Source organism: Caretta caretta, chromosome 1 (genome assembly GCF_965140235.1).
Source record: "Caretta caretta isolate rCarCar2 chromosome 1, rCarCar1.hap1, whole genome shotgun sequence".
Lineage (NCBI taxonomy): Eukaryota > Metazoa > Chordata > Testudines > Cheloniidae > Caretta > Caretta caretta.
In genome coordinates, this window is record NC_134206.1 from 353,047,541 (window position 1) to 353,073,464 (window position 25,924).

General features: G+C 58.4%; 2 protein-coding genes across 2 annotated transcripts in view; one reads left to right on the forward strand and one right to left on the reverse strand.

The window, feature by feature from the left end:
* The window catches only part of SND1 (staphylococcal nuclease and tudor domain containing 1), a 507,509-nt gene that overhangs the window by 411,245 nt on the left and 70,340 nt on the right, over positions 1-25,924 (forward strand). The window lies entirely within an intron of this gene.
* On the reverse strand, positions 10,053-15,154 carry LRRC4 (leucine rich repeat containing 4). Its single transcript, XM_048822633.2, has one exon. The coding sequence runs from the start codon at positions 13,478-13,480 to the stop codon at positions 11,543-11,545; it is 1,938 nt and encodes a 645-aa protein (XP_048678590.1). The 5' UTR covers positions 13,481-15,154; the 3' UTR covers positions 10,053-11,542.

The following is a 25,924-nucleotide window of genomic DNA, read 5'->3' on the forward strand; positions in this document are numbered from 1 at the left end:
CCACCTTCCTGGGTCTGACCTCGGAGCATTCAGCATCCTCTGCCCCTCCGTGCGCTTCCCCCAGCGAGTCCGCTCAGGCGGGGCTCCTGGGGAAGCCAGAGGGTCCTGCACCCCAACTCCGCAGTCAGACGTGACTCTCAGCCAGCCAGTAAAACAGAAGGTTTATTAGACGACAGGAACATGGTCTAAAACAGAGCTTGCAGGCGCAGAGAACGGGACCCCTCAGCTGGGTCCATTTTGGGGGGCAGTGAGCCAGACAACCACGTCTGCACTTCACTCCATGTCCCAGCCAGCCCCAAACTGAAAACTCCCTCCAGCCCCTTCTCCTCTGGGCTTTGTTCCTTTCCCAGTCCAGGAGGTCACCTGATTCCTTTGTTCTCCAACCCTTCAGCTCTCACCTTGCAGGGGGGAAGGGCCCAGGCCATCAGTGGCCAGGAGACAGGGTGTCGGCCATTCTCTGTGTCCAGACCCCTGCACACACCTGCCCTCTAGGGCTCTGCAATGATCATACACCCTTACCCCATCACCTAGATACTCAAGAACTGCATAGGGGAAACGGAGGCACCCCCACAATACTCGGAGGAAACATCAAGAACAGGCCCACTTCGTCACACGGCCGCTCCGCTGGCAGAGCTGTAGCCTGCTCTCTGGCTGGGAACAGCGTAAGAGCTCTCTTGAAATGGTTAGGCTCTCTAGGGTAAGCGGGCAGAGCCGTTCGTGGCCTCAGCCCTCCGGGGAGGGGAGTCGTTGGGATGCCAGAGGGCGCGTGGACGTGCCCACCTAGTGGGGAGAGAAGAGCCTTGGTGGGAGAAGTGGAAACCAAATACCTTCTAATTTTCCTCGTCTGGCAGGAGAAGGGGGATGCATTTTTAAAATATTTTCTCTGGCTGGCTGCTGACTCACCAGCCAGGTGAAGCGAGCGAGCCTATGACTAACCCAGCGCTAGCTAATTTTGGGGAAGAATCACGTTCGGATTGACAACAGCCCTCTAGCAGTTGGTTGTGCTGGAAGAGGATAAATGGCTTGTGGTTTTATAGTCGTATTGAACTCCTGGAAACAGTATCTTCTAATTTGTGTGTGCGTCGTACCTCGCCACTGCAGATCTCACACACCCACACGCTAGTACCCACGAAGTTTTGTGCGATATCTCTACGCATTATAAATATGAAACTATATCAATGTAATATACAGAGCTGTAGGCAATCTACAGTATGTAGTAGGGACATTACAATCACACAATATATGTAAATGTGTATTATCTAGATTGCATTTAACTCTATACACTGTAAAACCATGAACCATTTATAGTTACATACTAATATATGGCAGGTTTCAGAGGAACAGCCGTGTTAGTCTGTATTCGCAAAAAGAAAAGGAGTACTTGTGGCACCTTAGAGACTAACCAATTTATTTGAGCATGAGCTTTCGTGAGCTACAGCTCACTTCATCAGATGTATACCGTATTCCACGGTATACATCTGATGAAGTGAGCTGTAGCTCACGAAAGCTCATGCTCAAATAAATTGGTTAGTCTCTAAGGTGCCACAAGTACTCCTTTTCTTTATACTAATATATGACACTCATATTATGTGTGTGTGCGCATATGTGTATGTATGTGTAAAAACTGGAGACTAAATGTAATCATTAAATTGTGAAATACAGGACTGTAGGCCTTTAAACTCCTCCATAATTGGCTGGAGTTGCTACCACCCATCTGATGAATGTGTACGCACCAATATGCACATGGTGTATCTTTCATGAGTTACAGGAAAACTACCATGGGCTATAAAGAGATTCTAATTACAAAAAATAAATAATTTTTAAAAAAAAATTAAATGCATCTTTTGTGTCCCTCATTGCGACACGTGGGCACCTCTTCAAAGTAGAAAAACTCCAGGGGGTGGGACTACGAGACCCCCCACAAGGGTGCGTGCCAGTCGGCTGCTGCTACTGTAAACTCATGCAGATCTGCAAAAACATCCGCAGCAACGAAGCCAAAAATATCTGCAGCAGTAAGAATAATTAACGTTAACCCCAGCCGGGAACTGTGTGGAGCGTCTCGGAGCCCGCTTAGTCTGAACAGCCCGGGCGCTTTGGCATCAGCTTGCCCGTGTGTGGGGAATGTCCCCGGAGGAGGGCATCCGAGTGCTCCTTAGAACGGGCCGGAGCACCGAGCGGCCCCTCGCTGCATACCGGCTGGGTTCCACTGAGAAATTGCTCAGAATCCAGGCCAGACTCCCGAATGCCGTGTCTGTGACAGGACCCATAATTCCTGCCGCATGGGGTCACCCTAATCCTGCCCCCCCCCCCCCCCCGCGGCGGCTGGGCCCATTTGGGAAGCTCTTTCGGAGGGGAGAGTGACCGAAGCCAAGGAAGGACTCCTGGAAAGGCAACTGGCCCATTTTAAGGCTGTAAGGGAACTATTTTAGCCTGAGCTCCTGCCTATGCAGCTAGAGGATTTCACCCAGGGATGCCGCACCGGAGGGAAGGATTTTCCTTCTGCAAAGCATGGTTTGACTCTGAAAAGTCACTGGTGCTGTCTCCTCGTCGGATTCCATGGTTGTGTCACACTGGTGCCATAACAAATTTGCTCTGTTTCAAAGTAAACGACTGCTTGTTTTTCCCCTAGCTGCCAGGCTTGCAGATTCTGCCTGGGCTGTAGGAGGCAAGCTGTGATCTTTCCTGTTCAAGCATCATCACCGGTGAGAGAGAATCCTGCTAGCCAAATTCAGTCCTTGATGACATCTGTGGAACTCCATTGTCTGCAGTGCAGGCTTCAGGGGCTCAGCCGAAGCCCTGCGATTGGCACGTCTCAATGATGCTCGAAGAGGCACAGAGCCTCCCCTTTGGCTGTGTTGGCTCTGCAGGCTGAAGGGGAGTAAAAAGGAGTGGCAACGGTGTTGTCATTAAGGGCAGCCGCTGGGAGTCTGAATCCGCTCAGGGAGCAGATCTGCTGAGCTTACAGTTATTTGTCAGTCGGGCCGCCCTGGAAAAACTAGCCGCTTGTCCTAAGTGCTCTCCACTGGGGCTAGCCCCACCTAGCCCTTCACAGGAACCCACAAAGCTGGCCCAGTGTGAGGCTGGTGTCATGTTTCCTGTGGGACTCCCTGCAGTCACGTTGCCCTGTTCTCATCGTCCACAAGAACGGCACTGAAAGCCAGAATCACGCGGGAATCTGTCTTGGTGCCCGACACATGCCCTAGCCCTTGGGCACAAGAAATGCAGCCTCAGCCTGGAATGGCTGGGAGAGGAAGAGGGTGAGAATACCTGCTCTCAATAGATGGCCCCGGCAGCCTTGACAGCCTCCCGCCTCGCCGGGAGCAAAGTGGCCTCTGTCCCAACCAGCTTCCTCCTGGGAGGTGCCAGCAGCTCCCCACAGCAGCGTGGTGGGCGAGACCCCTGCCAACGCCATCCCAGAACGGGGAGGCTGCGGTGCCGGGGCGGATTTCTCTGCGTTGCTGCGACATGTACTTCTTTTGAAAATGCATCTTCTTTGTTGGTAAATATTTGCCTTTTGCAGGCAATGCAGCTAATTGTGGTGCGTTCCCTGGTACAACCTGGTGCTGTGACGGGCGGGGGCGGGAGGGGCGCCACAGGCCTCGCCAGTGACTCATTGAGAGAGTCCAGAGCTGGGGAACCCACCTAACCTGGCTGTCGTCCTGCCCCTGAGAGCCAGGAGTTCTGATCCCGCTGACACCTTGGACAAGTCACTTCCCCGTCCCTGTGGCCCATCTCTCAGCCACGGGCAGGAGCCAGTATTATGCAGTGTTTCCCTCGCGCATGCTCACACAGCAAGTATAGCAGAGCCGGGGGTGTGGTACGGAAATGTCTCTAAAATCCTGTCGCTTTTCGTGGGAGAATCCAGCCGCTGTTCTAGGTTGGTCTAAGCCTGCGCCCGCGTCATTATGCCATTGGTTCAGACACAACACAGCCTGCATCGTGCAGGGGGTTCGGCTCGCTGGCCCTTGCGGTCCTTTCTAACCCCGCCACTCTGCGACTCTGTGATCGCCTGATAAACTCGCCAGGGCTTTTTGCCCTGGGGGTGCCTGACCTCTGGGTTTTGGGAATCCGGGCCGGGTTCTGAGCTGGCTTCCGGGCCTGTGTCTGGGGTCTCTGTGGTTGGCATGCGTGGCACTGGGTATGCCTGGAGCCGGAGTGGGTGTGTCTGGGGGGTTGTGCTGGCCTCGAGGCGCCGCTTGTCTCATGCTGGAGGCGACGGGGGAGTATTCAAAGCAGCTTTGACAAGGACTCCAGGATGCGACGTTAGGGCCTTGCACTGTCTGCCAGCAGCACTAACGATGCACAGGGCCTGGCCCAGCGAGGTCTCCTCGCTCCTGAGCGATGCGCAGAGGGAATGCCCTTCCCAGGCTGCTCTAATCCACCCTGGGTGTCGTCGGAGCAAGTGCTGCCCTGGGAGGTTCTACGTTTCCTCTGCTGTCCATGCGCCCCTCCTGCAGCCCCCTTCACCGCAGCCCTGCCCCAGGGGCCTGGCTCCCTGTCTCAGAGTCCTGTACTGCAGGCCATGACTGGTATGGCAGAGGAATAGCTCAGTTTGCTCTGCCTGTCCCTTCTCCTCTCTCCCCACCTTGTCCGTGTGATCCGCAAGCTGCTCCCTCGATAGGGGGCTCTGCTGGCAGGCGCGGGGGGCAGGGAATGGGTCCTGGCCATTATGGAAACTGTTTCCACCCCATTGTGGCTGTTGGCTGTGTTCCTGCATCTCCCCTGGACGCCTGCCCGGCTTTGCTAGGAATCGCTGGCTTTTTGGGATTCCTTCTAAAATAGCTTCTGAGTCTTGACTCTCAGCCCCCCGATTCCCAAACAAACTGGGGCGGGGGGGGGGGGGTGCCGGGGTGAGCCCAGCCCTGGAGTCATAAAACCATTCCAGTGCCTGCTTGTCTGTGAGAAATCAATGGTAAAGGCTTCGGCCCAGAATCCCCTGCAAAGATTGTCCTGCTCTCCATCCCCGTACACCTCCCCTCTGGCTTCTCCAGCTGGCCTGGGCTGTTGGCTGATCAGCCATGTCTCTGCAGCCCCCGAATAAACTGCCTCCTGTAGCCTTAATTATTACTGAACGATATTCAGGGAGCAAAGTTTGGCAGCGCTTCGGGAGGAAGGGAAGCGAACGAGCTCTCTGCTCTCTGCTGCCTCTCGCAGCTGTAGGGCTCTACCGCAGCCATGCTCTCGGGCAGCAACTCAGCCCCGGCCAAAAGCTCTCCCCTCGCCGGAGCGCTGAGACGCTTGCTTTCCACCGCAGAACTGAGTTCCTGAATAGAGAGGCAGCAGTTCGTGCTCTCCCTCTAAAGTCATTTTTTTTGCTATAAGCAGGAACATTATTTGCTTTGGTATTTTAATGTAAAGCCCAAATTAAAACTAAGTGCTTAAATAAAACCACTATGTGGCTCCAGCCCGATCCCTGTCTGTCTGCCGATGTATTAAAGGGTTTAGGGGGAGATTCCCCCCCACCCCCAGTCCTCCCAGGAGTAGGAGGGCGGAGGCAAGACTGGGGGAGGAGACCACAGAGCAGGAAGAGCCCGGAGCACAGACCTAGTTTGTGGCTGAGCTGAAGCAGAAATCCGAACAAAGTGGTGCAGCGTTTTCATTAGCCGATCAGCCGGAGTGATAGAAGCCGGCCGGGAAGATAAAATCAGACACATGTTTTGACAGAAACACTCCCAGTTTCCACGAAATAAATAAATAAACCGACGAAATTAAACGTACAGAACCCCAGCAGGAAGCTCCTGCAGGCGCTGTCAGAGTCTGAAATGTTGGAGCGTTTGGCTCTGCAAGGTGCAGAGGCCACGAGGGTGGGGGGCTCCCCCAGTGGTTTGGGGTCTCTGCAGCCTGGGGCAGGAAGGTTAATGACCTTCCTGCCTTTGCTACAGGATTGCGAGGTACTGGCACCCCCAAGACACGCAGCGTGCCCTGCTCGCTTCCAGGACACAGTCTTCTCCTGCTTGGCCCAGGCCTCTGTCCTGAGAGTCAGACCTTTGGACCTGGCCATGTGCCTGGCAGGCTCCTGCCACAGAGCCAAAATCAACAGTCATGCTCCCTAGACACATGACCCCAAAATGCTGAGGTGGGTGGAAACACTCAGCAATTTGTTCTTTAATTAGAGAGAACGGGGAGGCTCACCAGTCTGTGCTGAGCCCAGTGCCATCCTGTCTCAGGGGCCGTGACTCCCCACCCTCGCCCCTGGGGTTCAGCAGGCCATTTTTCCGGCAGACAGAGCCTTGCCCCCCAGCAGGTGTCCAGTGAGAAGTCTCGCTGGGGTATCAGTGCCCCTGCCTGCAGGAGGAGGCTCCCGGAGATTGCCTGGCTGTGCTTCCTCCAGCTGGCGGAGGGGTGGGGCCATTTGCCAGGAGATTGGAAATGAGCCCTCCCCTCCTCCAGAGCACCCTGGCTCCTAGAGGGAGGGGATCCCTCTCGCTCCGCTGAGTCTGGGGCCTTGACAGGGCTGCAGGTTGATTTGGGGTTTAGCTCAAGGCTCCTCCTGGATGTGGTGTCTTGGCAAAAGTTGTCTGTAGGTCAGGAAGGCAGGAACTCTCTGGGTACAGCCAGCCACCCACTGCCCTGTTTCTGTGGGTTGCGATCCCCAAGTCCCTGGCGGGGTGTGGTGGCCTGGCAAGTCCTTTGTTCTTTGGCTGCCGTTGTCGTCTGGCTGGACTTCCTCTCCTTGCAGCGTCCCAGGGCAAGTGGGGACAGGTTTAACTTTCTCTGGGCTTGGATCAGCACCAGTGATTCTCCCGTCCCGCCCAATCACGGGGAACTTCTCTGTTGATGATAGCCGCTGCATGGTGGTATGAGGGTGCTCAGTGATCCCATTCCTTGCAGCTGTCAGCCTGGCCCGTGGCCCTACGGGGTGTTTGGGCAGGCAGCTGGCTCGCTAGGACGGCCAGGGTCGGATCAGAGCAGGGACCGCTCCAGAGGTGAGGCCTGGCTTTGGCTGGCCTGTTCTGTCTCGTTCCCACACCAGCCCAGCCCCGCGCACGGCAGCCTGCAGCACGCACCCTCCCCTGGAACAAGCTTGTGAGTGATTCATTCATGGATTTAGCCCCTCTCTCGTTTAATGACAAATTAATATTTTACAGCAGGAGAACCTATAAATCACAGCATTAACTGCCTCACCTGTGCCTGGCTAGGGAACTGGACCCTATCCTGCCTTCCATGCCCAGGCGCCTGGCTCTGCAGCCCCACAGAATGGCCGGTGGACACAGTATTCTTGCCAGCAAGTTAAAGAAGTATGGGCTGGATGAATGGACGATAAGGTAGACAGAAAGCTGGCTAGATTGTCGGGCTCAACAGGTAGTGATCAATGGCTCCATGTCTAGTTGGCAGCCGGTATCAAGGGGAGTGCCCCAAGGGTCAGTCCTGGGGCTGGTTTTGTTCAATATCTTCATCGGTGATCTGGAGGATGGTGTGGATTGCACCCTCAGCAAGTTTGCAGATGACACTAAACTGGGAGGAGAGGTAGATATGCTGGAGGGTGGGGATAGGATACAGAGGGCCCTAGACAAATTAGAGGATTGGGCCAAAAGAAATCTGATGAGGTTCAACAAGGACAAGTGCAGAGTCCTGCACTTAGAATGGAAGAATCCCATGCACCGCTACAGACTAGGGACCGAATGGCTCGGCAGCAGTTCTGCAGAAAAGGACCTAGGGGTTAGAGTGGACGAGAAGCTGGATATGAGTCAACAGTGTGCCCTTGTTGCCAAGAAGGCCAATGGCATTTTGGGATGTATAAGTAGGGGCATTGCCAGCAGATCGAAAGACGTGATCGTTCCCCTCTATTCGACACTGGTGAGGCCTCATCTGGAGTACTGTGTCCAGTTTTGGGCCCCACACTACAAGAAGGATGTGGAAAAACTGGAAAGTGTCCAGCGGAGGGCAACAAAAATGATTAGGGGACTGGAACACATGACTTATGAGGAGAGGCTGAGGGAAGTGGGATTGTTTAGTCTGCGGAAGAGAAGAATGAGGGGGGATTTGATAGCTGCTTTCAACTACCTGAAAGGGGGTTCCAAAGAGGATGGCTCTAGACTGTTCTCAGTGGTAGCTGATGACAGAACAAGGAGTAATGGTCTCATGTTGCAGTGGGGGAGGTTTAGGTTGGATATTAGGAAAAACTTTTTCACTAGGAGGGTGGTGAAAGACTGGAATGCGTTACCTAGGGAGGTGGTAGAATCTCCTTCCTTAGAAGTTTTTAAGGTCAGGCTTGACAAAGCCCTGGCTGGGATGATTTAGTTGGGGATGGGTCCTGCTTTGAGCAGGGGGTTGGGCTAGATGACCTCCTGAGGTCCCTTCCAACCCTGATATTCTATGACACAGGCCTTTCCAGCCCCCATATGTGGACCAAGCCCAGCTGGCAGGAGTCCCTGGGAAAAGAACTGTGCGTTCAGGCGGCAGCTCCGTCTGGCCGGTGCACAATGAGGAGCTGGCATCGGTTGGCACGAAGAAAGTGACCGAGGGTGGGGGGAGCTTGCTCCTTACGTCTCATTCTCAGAGTCTGGAGGGCTTTGGCCCGTCATGGTTAGGACAGATTTTGGGAGGATCAAGCCGTGACCCATTATGGTGACTAAAGACGGTCGCTTTAATAGCCCTCATAGTGCAGAAATTCCCTTCAGCAGCCCTCTCCCGGAGCCCATCTCCTGGCGTGGGGACAAGATGAAATCCCTACGTGGCTGGAGGGTCCAGCATCTTAGAGCCGGACACTTGTGCTGCTGATCTCGCTTTGGAGCCAGGGAGAAGGCAGCTGAGAAAAGGGCTAATGCAGGATCCCCCACCATTGGCCAGGAGACCCACCATTGCAGCTCCTAGCGGCAGGGCTATCCCCTCCTCCCCCTGACACACACACAGCTAATGGGCTTTGTCCCTCTGCACTTCTCCTTCCAGCCCCCACGTCCCTCACCGCCTGCAGAGCCCCCGCACCAGGCACGGGCTCTTCCTCCCAGCTGCTTTTCAAACGGCCTGTGCTCCCTGGGAGAATTTCCTTTCAGTACAATTTCTCTGCTGGCCGAGTCTATTGAGGTGCAGCACTCACGCCGGCTAATGGACTCGCGCAATGGCTGCCTGCTCTGGCTTTTGCTGAAGGGGTCGCCATGCAATCAGCGGGTGGCCTCCCCTGCCCCATGGATTCCTTGCGTAACTTCTAATCAGTCCGGCACTGACAGCCGGGTGCTTTCCCTGTAGAAGGGGTCGGCCTGGTTCAGAGGCTCCGGTTCAGGGAGCAGGACCCGAGTAAGGGAGGCCGTCAGCTAGCCCTGCGCCGGGTTGGCCTTTTTCTTGTTTTTAATAAGATCCTGCCAGTCCTTGTACAATTTAATTCTGACATGTAAACTAGCCCAGGCCAGGGGCTGTCAGCATCTGCAGCTTAACATGTGTGAGGCTGGGGAGAGAGCACTGGCTGTCTTGTCTGTCCATCCATCCAGCCACTTTCTGGCCTTCCTCACCATCCTAGCTGCTTCCCTGCGCCCACCGGCTTGCTCCAGGACTTCCCCCTCTATGACACCAATATGCTAACACACGCCTTGCCCAGCCACCAGGCTCCCATTCAGGAAGCCAGCCCTCCGGGCACCATTAACTTGTTTAGGATGTGAATGTAAATAGCACTCAGACAGGCAGGTAATCTAATACCCTGCGATGGAGAGAACTGCTGGGAACCCTGAGCAAGCGTTAATTGCCCAGCAATCCCGAAGCCAGGGGAAGGGGGCGGGGAGCTGGCTTATTGCTTGGTGGGGGGCGGTTTGATGAGGTTGCATTTATTTCTCCCCTCTCCTCCGGCAGCTCAGCAGGGCTCGTCACTCCTCACTGTGCACCCACTAAGACCAGGGCCCTGCACCAGCCGGAAAGATGCTGGACTCAGCTGCGGTTGCTAGCGCTCACAGTGGTTTTGTTTAATTTGAGGAGAGGCTACAGCCAGCTTTAAAAATGTTCAATACTTTTTTTTCTCCCCTATCCCCCCACTTTTCTGACCAGTACCAGGTCAAAACCCTTTGGATTTGATTCTGTTTGATTTCCTCCTTGGGTCAGCTGGTCAATTTAATCCGTTAGGGACATTTCATTAAAAATTTGAACAATGTTTATTAAAATACAAAAATACACTTGATTCTCAGAGTACAGTCAGATTGTTCTGAAGTTGCTCTTTCTGTTCTCACCCTTTAGATTTGAATCCTTTCACTTTGTTTTTTAAAGCTCAGATAAGAAAGGAAAGTAGTTACATTGTTTAAATGGACCAGAAGGAAATGCGCACGGCCTCCCCCCAATGCTCCCCTGCTCCCCAAACACCTTTCACGGGCTGCTTTGGGGGGTAAATGTGACAGGGAGGAGAGCCTTTTTCCCCCTTCTAGGGTTCACCAGATGCTCGCGTGAGCAAGAGACTTTCTGGCAATATGACGATTCCCCCATGCATAATCTGGTTGCATTTCTATAAACGAGAGTATTTCTGCCTTGCAGCAGCTCCGGTCTGTTTTTCTCCCACCCCTCCCGCCCCCACCAGTTGACAGATATCTAAAGAGCCCTCAATTGATTGGGGAACCCCAGCAGTTTGGAAGGGGGAAAAAGCTTCATCTCTTGCCACCTTAAAAAAGATGGAAAAAAATCATAAAATTGGAGCATGGTCTACAATCATCTGTCAGCTCTCCTGCACCATAGCCACACACACACACACACACACACCCCGCTTCCCCCTCTACCTGCTCGGATGTCCCCTCTAGCTAACCTGACCTAACCTTCCCTCACTCCCTTCCCTCCTGGGAAAGTCAAAGGCGCACACACACGCTCCCTGCGCACAGCGGGTTAAACTGAACTGCAGGAATCTGGTGCAGTGTGGAACCGTTTGACTGAGAGCGACGCCAATTTCTCTCTCTTTCACTGCTCTTTCTGTAGAAGCTCTGTTGGGTTACATGATACCCACGGAGCCGGTACACACGGGCACACGCACAGCCCTATTGAGATACATGGCAAATGTTGGCATTTTTTTCTTTAATACATATATATATTTAGCCCCATGGTCTGTCCATCTCTCCCCCACCCATCCACACAAAAAACCCATTATTGCATTTGTAACATTTTGGCACAGTACAAATTCTTGGTGCGTTTTTTTCCTTATTTTTTTAAATAAGATAAATCTGTAAATATCGATGTTGGGCTTTAAGAAAAGATCTTTAGAGAAATGGGTTTGTGTTACCGCGTTCTGTGGAGCAGCTTCTAAAAACTGATACTTCCTTCCCCCGCTTCCCGCCTGTCCCTTGGCTAGTTGTGTTCTCAGCCTCACTCCAGAAAGTCATTCTGGCATCTTTTTCATTTTGGATTTTGATTTTGATTTTGTCCCCCCCACCCCCCTCTTTTTTTATTTTTAAATAGAACTTACAAGTTAGAAAATAGGTTTTTTAATTTTAATATAATCTGCTTCTCTTATCAGCCCATAGATTGAATATATAAGCATATACAAGAAAAAAAGTCTCTCCCCCACTCTGTACAAAAGTTGCTGTCTTTTTTTTTGTTTTGTTTTGTGCATTCTATTGCATTTATAATTTCTGAAAAAAAGTCATATTTGAGTTTCCTGTACTTTGTCCTTGGTGTGGGTCTGAATTATATACGGTTCAGAGAGGGTGGTTACCGTGGGGTGTAACGAATTCCCCAGGCTGTTTTCTGTCCAGTGGGCCCCGTGTGCCGGTTTGTAGGTGTTGTAGCTAATATGGTCATGAATTGTAGGCAGCACAACCGCCCCCTCACCTGATACACTGGCCGGGGCCGCCGGGGCTGCCGGCACGTCCTCATCCACCTGGATGATCTCCACGGTCCGGGCGGCCGTCGCCGTGCTACGCTGTTGGTGCCGCTTGCGAAGTTTGTAGAAGACAATCAGCATGGCCGCCGCCAGCAGCGTCACTGTCACAAAGCAGCCGATGATGATCTTCGTGGTCTTCATCACCTCGTCCAGGCTGGTCTGCGTCTTGTCGCTGGTGTCGGCTGTGGGCACCGCCACCGGCTTGGGCATTTTGGTGGTCTGGATCAGCACGGTGGTGGTGGTGGTGTACGCCGGCTGGTACCCTGTCGAAGTCGTTGGCACTGGCTTAGTGAATTTCGGGGAGATGTCTTCGGGGGAGATCTCTGTGGTTTCCACCGTGACGGTGGTGAAGAAGCTGTAGTTGGAAGTGTTGAGCTCGGCCGTGCTCACGTTGAGGTAGGCCGAGGCGTTGGAGTTCCCTGCCACGTTGGTGACCATGCACGTGTAAACCCCAGTGTCCGTTAGCAAAACGTGGGAGAAGTTCAAGGTCCCGTCATTGAGGACGGATATCCTTGGGTGGTTAGACGCGTGGCTCAGAATGGTCCCGTTAGGCAGCAACCACCTCACAGAGGACATGGAGGGAGTCCGGCACTTGAGCTCCGCCACTCGTCCTTCCGAGATGTTTAGATCCATGGGGGCGTCCATGATAAAGGGTGCGGAGCACTGGAAGGAGGTCTGGTCCACCTCCACCAGGAACTTGCCCCTCATGTGCATCGGGGCATGGCAGCGCCCGCAACAGGTGGAGTTGGTGGGGATGTACTCCCGCAGCCACCAGGAGAGCCACAGGATGTCGCAATCGCAGCTCCAGGGGTTGTGGTGCAAGTGAAGCTCCACCAGGTATCTCAGGGGGGCAAAAAGGTCATGCGGCAACGAGGTCAGGTTATTGTGGGCCAGGTTGAGCTCCACCAGCGAGGTGAGGTCGTCGAATGCGTTCCGCTCAATCAGGCTGATCTGGGAGTTCATAATCCACAACTTCTTGAGAGACTTTAACCCATGGAAAGATCCTGGCTTGATGTCAGGGAAGTTATTCCCCGACATCTCCAGTTCCTCCAGCCCCACGAGGGGCGTGAGGTTTGGCATGTCTTTAATGTTACACATCCCAAGATTAAGGTACTTCAGGTTGTATAATCCCTCAAAAGCCCCCTCAGAAATGTACTCCAGCTTCTTGAGCTCGCCCAGGTCCAAGCGCATGAGGGACGGGACCCGGTTGAAGGCGTACGAGGGGATGCTCTCGATGGGGTTGTTCCTGAGCCACAGCTCCCGCAGCTTGGACAAGTACTCAAAGGCCCCGCTCGGGATGACGGTCAGCCAGTTGTCAAACAATTCCAGCGTGTTGAGACTGGCCAGCCCATTGAAAGCACCCACCTCGATCTGGCGGATGGAGTTCCTGCCCAGCTGCAAGACCTCCAGGTGGTGCAGGTGCCGGAAGGTGTCTGCTTGGATCAGCTGGATGTTGTTCTCCATGAGGTTGAGATAGCGGGTGTTGGAAGGGATGCCCTGAGGGACCTCCGCCAGGCCGCGGCGCGTGCACACCACCTTGCTGAACTGGTTACTGCAGGAACAGACGGAGGGGCAGTTCGGGGCTCCGGCCCAGACAGCTGCTGCAGACAGAATCCACACCTGCGCCGTGAGGTAGACGACCGAGAGCAGGACAGCATTCCAGGTGTGGTGCACAGTTACCTGCCACAAGAGCTTCATGATGTGGCACGTACATAATTCACCATCGTCCGGGATTTGGCACAGAAAGGAGAAGGGGCCCTATTCCCCCAGCTTAAACCAGCTGTTCATTCCTCTCGCCAGCTAACAAAGGGGCGGGGGGGGGAGGGAGGGAGCTGGGGTGGGGGGATCAGGGGAAAATGGGGTGAAGAAAAATAAATAAGAAACAAGGCAAAGCACGAGCCCCCCCAGCTGAGCCCCTGCTCTGTAATTGGCACCTGCCTGGGGAGGAAGGGGTCTGTGCGCTGCTCTTTAAGCTCTCACCGCAGGACGCCGCTCCATCCTCCCCGTCCCCTCTCCGGTTCAGTTTTGAATTAACAAAGGGGAAGAAGGGGGAGGGGGAGGGGGAAGGGGGGTGAAAGACAAAATGGCTCCTAGTAAATCCAGAGCAGGAGCTGGGAAAGCAGCGTGGCAGGAGCCCGGCGGGAGGTGAGGCCGGCTCGGCTAGGCAGGTGCATGGTTCCCTCCTGCCCCGGGGAGCAACTCTGCCAGCGCTTTGCACATTTGTCCTTGGCTCCAAGCGCCGGCTGCTGCCAGCAGCTGCTGGGGCTGGTGCTCCATGGCCGGAGCGTGCACCCAGCCCCCCGGCCCCCGCCCCCGCCGGGAACAGCCAGACAAGGAACCAAAGAGAATCGTGCTCTCTGCTCGCTGCCCCTTTGCCAGCCTCTTCCTCTGGCCCCGCTCGGTCTGTGCTCGCCCCCCTCCCCGCGGGGGGCTCTGCTGGGGATCGCCGGAGGCTAGCGGCAGCCCATCGCGGTCGGTCGCTCTTGGCAGCTGGGGCGAGGGGTCACTCTGCACGCCCCCCCCTTCTTCCGTTTGCGGGGCTGCGGTGCCTGGCCCGGCTGCAGCCTCCTCGCGCTTGGCGGCGACCCGGCGGCTTCCCCGGGGAGGGGGGCGCGCGGCCGTGCGGCGGGGGGGCCGCTCTGGAGTGCCGCTGTCTCGCTGGGGGGAGTGCACCAGCGCCGAGCCCCGCGTTAGCCCCGGGCCCCGGCGCAGGATGGGCAGGGCGGCGGGCTCCCCTCCCGGGGCCCCGGCCGGCTCCCCCGCGGCTCTGAGGCGGTGAGGTCGGGCGCCAGCCTTCCGGTGCCGTTAACGTCTTTGTTGCCCGTCGACTGCGGCGGGAGGAGGCGGAGGCGGGGCAGCGGTGGCGGCGTGAGAGGCACCGGACCCCGGTAACATCTTCCCTTCCTACCCGTGCCGGCGGCAGCCCTCTCCCCCGGCGCCCGGGCTCCCCGCGGCGGTGCTGATGCAGGCGGCAGCCGGGCAGGCTGCGCTCTCATCCTTTTGTCCTTCAGTGGGAACGCGGGTGTGCTGCTGACGCATCGTGTGCTGGGCAGAGCGGGAGCGTGATGCAGGGCTCGCAGCCTCCCCCTCCTCCGCCTTCCCTCCAGGGGTTAACGGCCAGGCTGCCCTCCCTCGCTCCCTGCACGGAGGGCCAGGGAGCCGTGCCGGGAGGAGCGGCTTCGGTGGGTGCTGCAACAGGAGGCAGGGTGGCCGCGGACGGGGCGCTCCCCCGGCTCTCGGGGGAAAGGCCCCGCGATGCCCTGCCGAGCGCGGAGCGGGCTGCTGTCCGGGGGCCCGCCTGGGGGGGCGGCGCAGGGCCAGACGCAGGCAGCGCGGCAGCCGGGAAGCCTGGGCTCAGCCCGTTCCTCTGCCTCCCCCACGGGCTCTGTCCCGCCCCCCGGTTTCCCAGGTGCCTGCGTTCCGCCGAGGAGGGGCGTGCGGCTGGGTGGCTTGGGGGTAGAAGGGCCATGTCCCAGGGCTTGGGGGCGGGAGGGTCTCTGAATTCAGTTGGCCCATAGCCCTTAAGGGTACTGAGGGATGGCTGGAGCTGCGCCGTCCCGTGACCCCAGGGGGAGGAGGGGTGTCAGGCGTCACCCCATCCCGTGACCAGCGGGGGAGTGGGGTCGCCCCGTCCTGTGATCCGGGGTGTGGGGAGGGGTGTCTGGATTCTCCCCATCCTGTGACCCTGGAATGGCTGGGGGGGTGTCTGGAGTCGCCCTGTCCCGGGACCTTGGGGGGCAGTTGTCGGGTCACCCCATCTCCCCCCCCCCCGTGTGTGTGAGTCTGGAGTCACCATCGTCCCGTGACCCCAAAGGGTAGAGGGGGGGTCTGGAGTTGTGCCATTCCTTGAACTTGGGAGGAGGGAGGTGTCTGGAGTCACCCTATCCTATCATCGGGGGGAGAGTGGCCCCGTGGGGGGAGGAAGTAGCGGGGGTTGCCCTGTCTCATGACCCGTGTGTGTGTGGAGTCACCCCGTCCCAGGGGTGGGATCTGGATTCGCCCCATCCCTTGACCCCAGGATGGGCAGGAGGTGTCTGGAGTCACCACCATCCTGTGATCCCGAGGGGTAGGGCGGTCTGGAGCTGCACCATCCCTTGAACTTGGCGGGAGGGAGGTATCTGGAGTTGCCCCATCCTGTGATCGGGTGGCAGAGAGTGGGGTCACCCCGTGCTGTGACCCCGGGATGGGCGGGGAGGTGTCTGGAGTCGCCCTGTCCCTTGACCCGGGGTGGGGGGGTCACCCTGCCTTATGACCCAGGGTGGGGGGGTCTGGAGTCGCCCTGTTCCGTGACTGGGTGTGTGTTTGTGTGTGTCTGGATTCACCCTGTCCCGGGGGAGGGGGTCTGGAATCGCCCCTGTCCCATGACCCTGGGTTGGGTGGGGGGTGTCTGGAGTTGCCCCCGTCTTGTGATCTGGGAAAGGTTGGGAGCTCTGAAGTTGACCTGTATTCGGGGGCAAGGGCAGCTCACTTGTAGCCTCGTGTGGAGGGGCAGGGGAGAGAGCAGTGGTAGGGGTGGGGGGGAGGCTGTGATGCTGCTTGCAGACCCTCTCTGGTTCCCCATGCCCCAGGAGTGGTGTGTGCAGCCTGGCTCCCTTCTTGGGGGGCAGCAGGCTGGGGTGTTTGTGAGGCCCCTTTGTGCCCCTCGTGGCCGGATCCCATCGTGACCGGGGCTGGCTGGCTAGCCAGCACGTCCCCATCTGCCAGGGAGGCCAGGCATGCTGCCTTGCCAGCTGGGGGCTCTCAGCTGACGTTCCACGTGGCTGATCGGTACCTCAACGATAGGCCAGGATCCCAAAGGGCTGCAGGTCTCTCGCGCCCACAGCTGGCTCCGCCAGGCCCTACCCCACCCCACCCCACCCCACCTGTGGGTCACACCGGAACAAGCCCAGCTCTCCGCCGCCCCCAAGGGGAGGCTGGGAAAGTGGCAGGACTGGCTTGGCAATGCAATGGGCACCCTGTTGCGTGGCTGGCGGGCATTCCTAGCTGGCATGCCTGGCAGCATGGCTTCTCCTAGCCCAGTCTGGAGAGCAGGGAAGGGGAGAAGTTGTCCCCCAAGCAGCCTTGGGGTTAATGCCTTTCCCCCCGGGGCAGACGTGATGTGATGGGCGGGAGGGGTGGTCTCGGAGTTGGAGCAGCGCCCTGGGTTTGCAGAGCGCCTGCTCCTGCCTGACTGGACGTTGCATCCAAAAACCCTAGGACGAGAACGTTAAGGGAGCGAAGTGGAGCCCTCTGCAGTCAGGGAAGGCCACAACTGAGGTTGTTTGTGCAACCTGAACTCTATGCCCTCGAGCGATCGCTGGCTTTAATGATAGGATCACACACTGGTTTTTCCACACCGCCCCAGAGGTGCCTGAGGCTGGGGTCTGCAGAACCCCGGCATCATTTGCTGCAGACGTGGGTGTGCAGTGACAGAGGCACGGGATGCCGGAAGAGAAAGGAAGGTCTCGCGGCGAAGGCAGTCGAATGCTGCCCGGGAGAACTGCATTCTCCCCCAGCTGCTGCCCAGCATTTCATGCGACGCTGGACAAGTCACAGAGGAAAATGCTCAGTTGGCCATGAGCTGGGGGCTCCTCTCTCGCCGGGCGCCCCGGGGAGCAGACCCGGAGAAGTGCAGTCAATGGTTGCTGTGCTTTGAACAGTGCTATGCACTTGCTAGGTACACTGGAACAGCAGCCCCTAAGTGTCTCGAGTGGGGTGCCAAAAATTAACAGATGTTTTTTGACAATTTTGGCCTTAATCTCTCCAAGTCTCAGCCCCCAGCTGTAAACAGGGATGATAATCCCCCCCTAATCTCACGGGGGAATTGTGGTGAGAAATCCACTAACGTGTGTGAAGCGCTTGGATTCTGCGGTGAGAGCACCATGGAAACGCCCAGGAGGCAAGGAATAAATGTTCAGTCGGTGCGGGGGAGCCTGGGGCACGTGAAATCAGGCCTGGGTCGCTCGCTGACGGAGGCGGGAGGCCTATGGAAGGAACAGCCTGGGACAGTGACCAGCCCATCTCATGCTGCAGAAAGGGGCGCAGCGCTCTGGCTGGTGACTCCCGGCCTTTCCTGGCTTCTGAGTGCTCCACTTGGCCACCGTCTTGCTCCTTTAGGGTAGTGTTTTGCGTGTAACAGGCAGCCTGCTGGTGAGGGTGGGGAAGCCGTATTGACAAGCAGGGCGGCCTGGCTGCACTACCTCTCCAAGTGCTCCCAGAAAGCAGGGGAGGTGAGTTGGATCTCTGGGGGACCCTGAAGCGGAGTGCCCTTGGAGCGCCTGGGCAGATGCCTGTGACCACGCTAGGTTTGGCTGGAGAGGAGGGACCGGTGCTGCCGCATGCTCCAGCTGGGTCCTGGAGGCAGGTCTGTCGCACCTTGTGGTTGTCTTGTGTTGCACGCTGCTGTGGTTGAGACACATAAGCATTGAAATCTCTCTGCTGCCGTCGGGGCACACGTACGGCACCTGCGAGCCCGTTGTACTGGGATAAAGGCTCTATCCAGGCGCAATGCAAAGTGCTCGGGTCCCATCACTCGGCTGTCGCTTCTGCTCTGCCAATGAGATGGGGGTGCAGTGTGGGTTTTGTGCCCTTAGCCACAGTTGTGTGTGCAGGATGCAGTCCCAGTTCCATGCACAATCGTTACGACTCGGTATAGAAATCCAGTCACTGTGCTCTCCCGTGGCTAGCTAGACCCCCTTGTGTGCAGAGCTGTGGTCACTCTAGGGGGAAATTTCTCAGGCAGGTGCACACCAAAACGGCGTGAGCAGCGGGCCCAAACGGACTGTGAATTCCGGGAGGGGCTGACTGGCTAGCGGGGACCTAGCCCGGCGTGAATGCAGCAGCTCAGACTGGTTTCTCATGTCGGTCTGTGTCCTGTTGGCAGGCAGAGCTGGGTGCACAGAGGGTGGTTGTCTGGCGCTGGGGGCTGTTGGTGGGCAGGGGAGAGCTAGGTTTGTGCCCATCGCTGGTACGGAGGGCGTGTGCCCCCGTGTGCTGTCAGAGTTCATGGTCTGGGGAGTCCAGCGGCTATCTGGCATCACACAGCAGCGTCTTCTCAGCCGGCATTTCCCGTCTTCCCCCCGGCTAGGTGAGCACAGCAATCCCATCGGCCCTGGGCCTCGCTCCTGTTGGCCAGGCCCTTTGTCAGCTGGGGCGTAGGCTCCTGTCGTGCACGCCGCACGGGGCTGCCTCTTATGTTCACCAAGGAACGGGCACGGAATTGGGCAGCTGTGAGCCAGTGACACGACTGCACGGCATGGAGCCTCGGGCGCCGGATGAGGCCTGTGTGGAGGGACCCGGCCGTGACAGGGGTCAGAGGCAGAGCTGGAGCTCCCGTGAGTCTCGGAGAAGGAGCTGCCAGCTGGACTTTCTCCAGAAGCCCCCCCCACCCGCACCCCAGGCTGGAACTCCTGCCCCGCCCCATCTGCTGCCAACCTGAGGACCTTCTGGTCATGCTGCACAGCAGCGGGGAGGGAGGGTCCTAGCGATGACTAGGGCTGGGGGAGGAGCGGGCGGCTGATGGCCTCTTCGGGGAGGAGCAGCCACTGGGTCTCGGGCTGCGTTTATAATGTGTGCCATGAATCAGAATAAATGGTCCCTGGGGCTGTTGGCCTTGTGCCTCCCTGGCCTCTCCCCAGGCCGGTGGAATAGCCCGGGATCTCCTCTGATCTCTGCAGGAGTGGGCCGCCTCCTCCCCCCTGTAACACCCCGGGCCCGCTGGAGCTCCCCTCTGAAGCAGAGCGTGGAACCAGGTGCCAGTTGGCGAGGGCGGGGACCCTGCTAGCGCCTGTAATGGATTGGGAGGGTCTGTGAGATGAGCCGGCTCCGCTGATGGCAGGCTGCCGGGGGGAGGGGGTGATTAGGGCTGCTATTTTTAAATACTTGGTGGCGCTCGACGCCGTGGTGGTGGTGGGAGCCCTGCCGGCACCAAGATAGATCGGGCTAATTTTGCCGGGCTGGCTATGTCGGGTGGAGAGTAATGGGATGTAATTCTGTCTGGGGAATCGCTCTCCCCTGCTCCTCCCCAGCCTTGCTCTGTGCAAGCATCTGCTCTGCCTGACTTCATCCCTGCCGGCTCGCACGCTGCTGATGCGGGACGCCCACCGCGCCCCAGCAAGCGGCTGGGCAGGAGTGAATTGAGCCCTGGGCGGGTGATGGGGCAGGAATTGAGCTCGCGCTGGGCTGGCTTAGATAGCGGCTATTTGCTCCCTGCCAGGCTCCGTGCTGCCATGTCCCTGCCTTGCTGCACCCCGCTTACTGGTGTTTGTGGTGGTGAAGCGCCAAGGAGAACTGGTCCCCGACCAGCACCCCGGGCTGGGCGCTGTATGAACACGCACCGGAGCTGGGCCCTGCAGATATGCCCCATTGCAGGTTCTCCAGCTCCAACCCCGCGGAAGGGCACGACAGGGAGGTTCCTGACTGGGGGGAGCAGGTCCGTGGTGGATGTTCGTTGAGTTGCTGGCAGAGCCCCTGTGCATTGCGGGAGAACACCAGTGGAAACTGGATGTGGTGGATGATTGCTTCTTGTTTATACTGTGGTAGCACCGTGATGAGTTTCATGGAGCAAGGAGCTGCCCAGACCCTGTCCAGGATCCAGGGCTCCCCGTTGAGCCGGGAGCTGCCCGGACCCCGTCCAGGATCCGGGGCCCCCCATTGAGCCAGGCACTGCCCAGATGTACAATGAGAGGCAGCCCCTGCCCCAGTCAGAGTGGGCAGGACAAAAGGAAGAGCTGTCCCGTTATAGAGCTGGGAACGGAGGCCCAGAGAGATCCTGTGGCTTGCCCAGCGTCACCCAGGGAGCCTGTGACATGGCGGGAGCTGGGTCTGGACAGGAGTTTTGCCGTCTGCCCTCTGCACACGGGTGAGGCGAGGCCCCATCTGCGCCGCCTCCTTTGCGGTGAAAGGTTCTGGCCCGTCCCCGGGGCAGGGATACGGCTGTCAGGCGCGACTAGATCATGGTGCTGTCTAGGAAGGAGGCAAAGATCTTATCACGGCTCAGTTTGCCTTTAGCTTTGTAACAGGTGATGCTACTTCATGTAACAGGATGCACATGAGCGGAGGCGGGGGGTGGGGGTGCCTGGCAGCCAGCGTGCCCCTCTGTGGAAAGCCCCACAGTTCCCGAGCCGGATCCCAGCCTCGGCCAGCCCCTTTAGAGTCGCCCGAGTCCCGGTGATGGAGGTGCTGCCAAAGGTTTGAGTATTCAGAATCTCTGTCTTGGGGAGCTCTGCGGGTTCGGGGTGCCAGCTGGGATGGAGGCGCTTCCACCTCCAGTACCAGCCCAACGGGCAGTGCGCCCTGGGTGCTGGATCTCACACAAGGTGCGGCCTGTCCCGAGGGAGCCTTCCCCCACCCCAGTGGTCCTGGGAGATCCCCGGGGTTACAGCCTGGCCTGTGCACTCACTGCGGGGATGCACCCATTCTGGGGTGGAACCCAGCCGCTGGTCATCAGCCCCACGCTGCAGCAGGGCAGAGGGCGAGCTGGGGCAGGAAGTGATGGATCTTCTCTCCAGGGGACAGGGCCGGGCGGGAGGGCTTTCCCCAGGTGGTAAGTGGGCAGGCCAGGGAAACCAGCGGTGGCTTTTACAGAAAATGGCCCCGAGTGGTCAGGCTGTTGGTTTTGAAGGGGCTTCCGGCAGCACCATGCCCCCTCGCTGGGGTCAGGCTGGCTCAGAGGAGAGCTGGGGATCCCATTGACCTCTCCTGTCCAAGTCCTGCCGGGCCAAGGGCTCAGGTTGTCTGAGCCCCCAGCTGTCTCTAGGCTAGCTGTGCATGCTGCAGTGTGAACTCCTCCGTGGTCTCTGGAGGGGAAAGCACACGCCCCGTGGGGAGCCCGGAGCCCGCATTCTCAGGCAGGGCAGCGAAGGGTTTGAGTCATGGTCCCTGGGTGGCATAGCAGTCTGCCAGCCTGGGGAAGCTGGACACATCTTTCCCCAGAGCCTGGCAACACTGCCTGCAGCGGGGCGGTCCAGTGGAAAAGCAGGCTCCCCTCCCTTTCCCAGGGGCAGAGTGTCCCGCCTGCGGGCTCAGCGGCTTTGCTAGGATCGGCGCAGGGCTGAGAGCTGCGTGTCCCAGCTGGAGCGGTGAGCAGGTGACTGGACATTGCTGTGGGCGCAGAGCTGGGTCCTAGTGGTGCCGGGGGTAGGGGTCAGTTTCAGGGCAGGTCACTAGTCTTCCTGCGGAGCGGTGCTCCCTCTTTCCGGTCTGAGCTCTTTGGTCGTTTACTTTGCAGGTCCGGTCTGGTCTCTCATTGCAGCGCCCTGCCCAGGGAGCCCCCGATCTCGGCACTGCTGTAATGCAACAGCGCTCCCGGGCTCGTCCGCGGCGCTGCCAGGCCCCAGGAGGGTCAGAACGTGGCCATTTTCCCTGCCTGGTTTAGATGTGGCCTGCGGTGCCTTCTCCTGGAGCCTGCTCTAAGAGCCATCTCTCTGTCGCCTAACCAGCCACTAGATGCCCACACAGCGCCCGGAGGGCAGGGCCGGCATGCTCCTCTGTGTGGCTACAGCAGTGAAGTGGCAGGCTGGCTCTTTGTCCGTTGGGATCGTCCAGCCCGCGCTGCTCTCTCAGAAGTGGGCCTCTGGGTGTGCGGGGGCCTCTGGGGGTGCATGCTGCAAGTATTGCCTGCCAGCCTCCCACCCTGATCTCTGGGGCTCCCCTGCTCCGCCCCACTCTGCGGAGAGGGAAGGAGGGCGGCAGTCAAGACTCCTGGGTTTTGTTCAGGCTCTGGGAGGGGAGTGTGGGCTAGTAATTAGAGCAGTCAGGACTCTTAGCCTCTCTGCTTCTGCTGACTTGGTGTGAGCCGGGTCACACAGCAGCTCCTGAGCACCACAGCCATGCCTCAGCCCCAGGCCTGGCTTCCTGCACTGGCCTCCTGGGATCGGGCGGCTCCGAGTGGGGTCTCATGGGAGACATGGTGGTGTGGTGCTCGGGGATAGCCTTGACCACTCTGAGGGTGTTTCTGTGGTGACTGGTCGCTATCACGGCAGAGCGCAGGAGTTCGATTGTCCCCGACTCAGCGGCGGGAACCAGGCGCACGTAATTGCAGGCAGGGAGGGGCTGAGGCTCCAAAACCTCCGCTTGGAGCTGTGCCCAACATCTCCTAATCTAGGACATTGCAGCAGAGTATAACCCACTGCCCCTGCCCTAAACACCCCTCCTCGCCCCGGTGCCGAAGCTCCCCCAGTCCGGGAGTGCCAGTCGGGTGGCACTGGGTTCCGTGTTGGGGGACGAGGCAGCACGGCGGGAGAGGAGATGCCAGCCATTCATACCCACGGAGGGTGTTGGCACGCCCGTCCCACCTGGGAGCCAAGTGGTCCCTTCCCGCCAGGGGTAGGAATGCCCTGCATGCATCCTGCTGCTTTAAGGACCTTCTTGGCCGTTTGCTGCCATGCCCTGCCCCAGGCCTGGTGCTCGGCGCAGGAGCTTCCCTGGAGGTGGGGAACAGTGTCCTCAGCACCAGCTGTTGGGTATGTTCACTTGCTCTAGGCCTGCTCTCCCGTTAACCCTCCCCCTCCCATCGCGCTGTCCCTTGCTGGCGAGGTTTGAGAGAGGGCTCCTGCCGAGGAATGTTGAGCATCTTCTGGCCATCAGAGTGGGCCAGAGTCCGGACAGGGCTCCCCGCACTCAGCCTGGCGAAGGGAAGGCATCGCTTTTGACAGCAAGTTGTGTCTGGGTTGGCAGCTCTAAGCAGTGCCAAGGCCTGCAGAGCTGAGTCCTGGGGCCAGCGTTTGTATTGTCGGATCTATGTACAATTCACACACACCACACCCACGCTCCGGGTTCACATCACTGCCACTTGGGGAATGCTGCACTGCAAGGATCATTCGGGCCAGGCCGCGGAGAGGAGACCTCCGAGGAAAACCCCAGCATGGCAGAGTGCCGACCCCATACCCCAGTGCTGCAGGGAGCGGGGCGTGCTCGTCTGAGTCCTCCTGCATCAGTGCCCCAGTGTGGTGCTGTGGGGCGCTGGGCTTGCTTTGGCTTTTGTGCTGACAGACTTGAGGTCCTGAGCATTAAGTGACATGACTGGGTAAAATCCACCTCCCTGAACTCTCCGCAGTTTCAGTGGAAGAGTTGAGCTGTCACGTAGAGCTGCTGTCGCGTTGCCACTTGGTGGTGATCAGGGTGGAGGGGGGCGTGGGCGTGTACACAGCGTGTACACAGCTGCTGCACCTGTGCGAGCGAAAACCTTTGGAGCACGGTTGTGTAGCAGCCGGAGGTCACTTGCTGCATTGTGCACTGCACAGGCATCTCTCTCCCCTTGCCCGGGGTGGGTGGGGTCCTGGAGAGCTCAGTTACGTTTCTGCCATTGGGGGTATTTGGCTTGGCCTCAGGGTAACAGGGGGGCCAGATTATTTATAGGTGCAAATTTCAGAGCTTGCCTAGGGCGCTTCCGATTACGGAAGAGCCAAACTCTACACGTGTTAAGGCCTGCGCTGTGCCAGTCTGGCCAGGAGGGGGCAGTCTCCAGGGCACCGGTTTGCCACATCGCGGCGTGCTCCGCATCTCGCTCTCCTCTTTCAGTTGAAAGCCGACTAATGTCATTTGCTTTGCAAGGAACCTTATTCTGCAAATCCACTTGTGTGCGGGGGCTTTAACTCCCGCTTACAGGATTAGTGGAGATTAGCAGGGCGGCTCCATTTCTTCCGCCGAGCTCTTTAACCGGAGGACGATCTGGCTGCGGCTGGGAACCGGGGAGTTCTCCCAGCAGCATCCCTATAGGTGCTCCGCCAGAAGTGTGTCTGCATCCCCGCGCTGCTGCTTGTGGAGAACTTCAGGAGCAGGTCCATTGGGTCTGCACATGCACCGTCTCTACAAGCTCTGTGTTAGACCATGCTCCTGTCGTCTAATCAACCTCTGTTTTCCTGGCTGGCTGAGAGTCCCGTCTGACTGCGGAGTTGGGGGACAGGACCCTCTGGCTTCCCCAGGACCCCGCCTGGGCAGACTCGCTGTGGGAAGCACACGGAGGGGCAGAGGATGCTGAACGCTCCGAGGTCAGACCCAGGAAGGGGGAAGCCGTGTGAGCTGTGTGTCCTGCAGACAGGCTGCTCCCAGAGAGGAGACTTCCCCGGAGTCCTGCCTGGCTTCGTAGGGAGCAGCTCCAGAGCATTGCCCAGGGACTCGGTGACAGCCCCGCCAAGAGGCTAGCCAGCACGCGTAATGAGCTGCCAGCCGGCTGCCGGGGCCCCTCAGCCATGGCGGGATGGCAGTAACCGTAATGAACTACCAGCTGTGCCAGGCTCTGGATAGGGCTGCGAGGTACTGGCGCCCCCGCGCCTGGTGCTGGCATCCCCTGTGCCTCAGAGGGTCACGGTGGGCTGCTCACGCCGCCCCTCTTCTCGGGAGCTGCCTATCTGTGTCCCCCCCTCGCTGCTGACGTCTGCGCTGTGTGCGGAGGAAGTGGCTGGCGGTGGGGGAGAGGCTGCCTTCTCCGATCGCTTGCAAGAGCAGAAGCTCTGCTTTTCGGGGCGTTGTGAGGAGGGTTGGGGCGACCAGGGGCTAAAACAAATGTCCAGAGAGCAAGTGAGCCTGTGCCCCAGATCAGGGTGGACCTTCTCTCCCCACCCCCACCCTGCACCTGCCAGGGAGCAGGGAGCCCCTTCTCAGGCCTCATTCTGGTTGCCTCCAGTTGCTCCTCAGCCCCCCACTGGAGTGATCGGGTAGGACCTGGACCCCAGAGGGGCTGCAGCTCAGCATCGGGTGAGGGTTTCCTGTATAAACAGCCACTGCGTCCCACCCCAGAGGGGCCAAATCTCAGTGCCGGATGAGGGGTCACTGTATAACCAGCTCCTGCAGCTGCACTCTGTGGCTGGGTAAGCAATTCCCTTGGCTGCTCAGCCAGTACTGTATAGGGGTGCTTCTGTGCTCCTGGGGGTGCAGTACCCTGTTCCCTCAGAGGTGCGATTGCTGTGGCCTCGGAAGACCCCATTCTGTTGCTCCTGCTGGGTAAATCCTGCCTTCTCCCCCATGCTCCTGAGTCAGCAGGGCCCCTGGAGACGAGGATATTGTTTGAGATGTTTAAAGTATGGGCAGCAAGATTGGAAGCCCCCATCACTGATCTGGAAGGGCTGTTGGAGCCCATGGAGCCAGGGCTGAGGAGGGAGGAACAGGAATGCATCTCTCCCATCTCAGACTCGCTCCAGTAATGAGGTGGGGTGTTAAATAGTA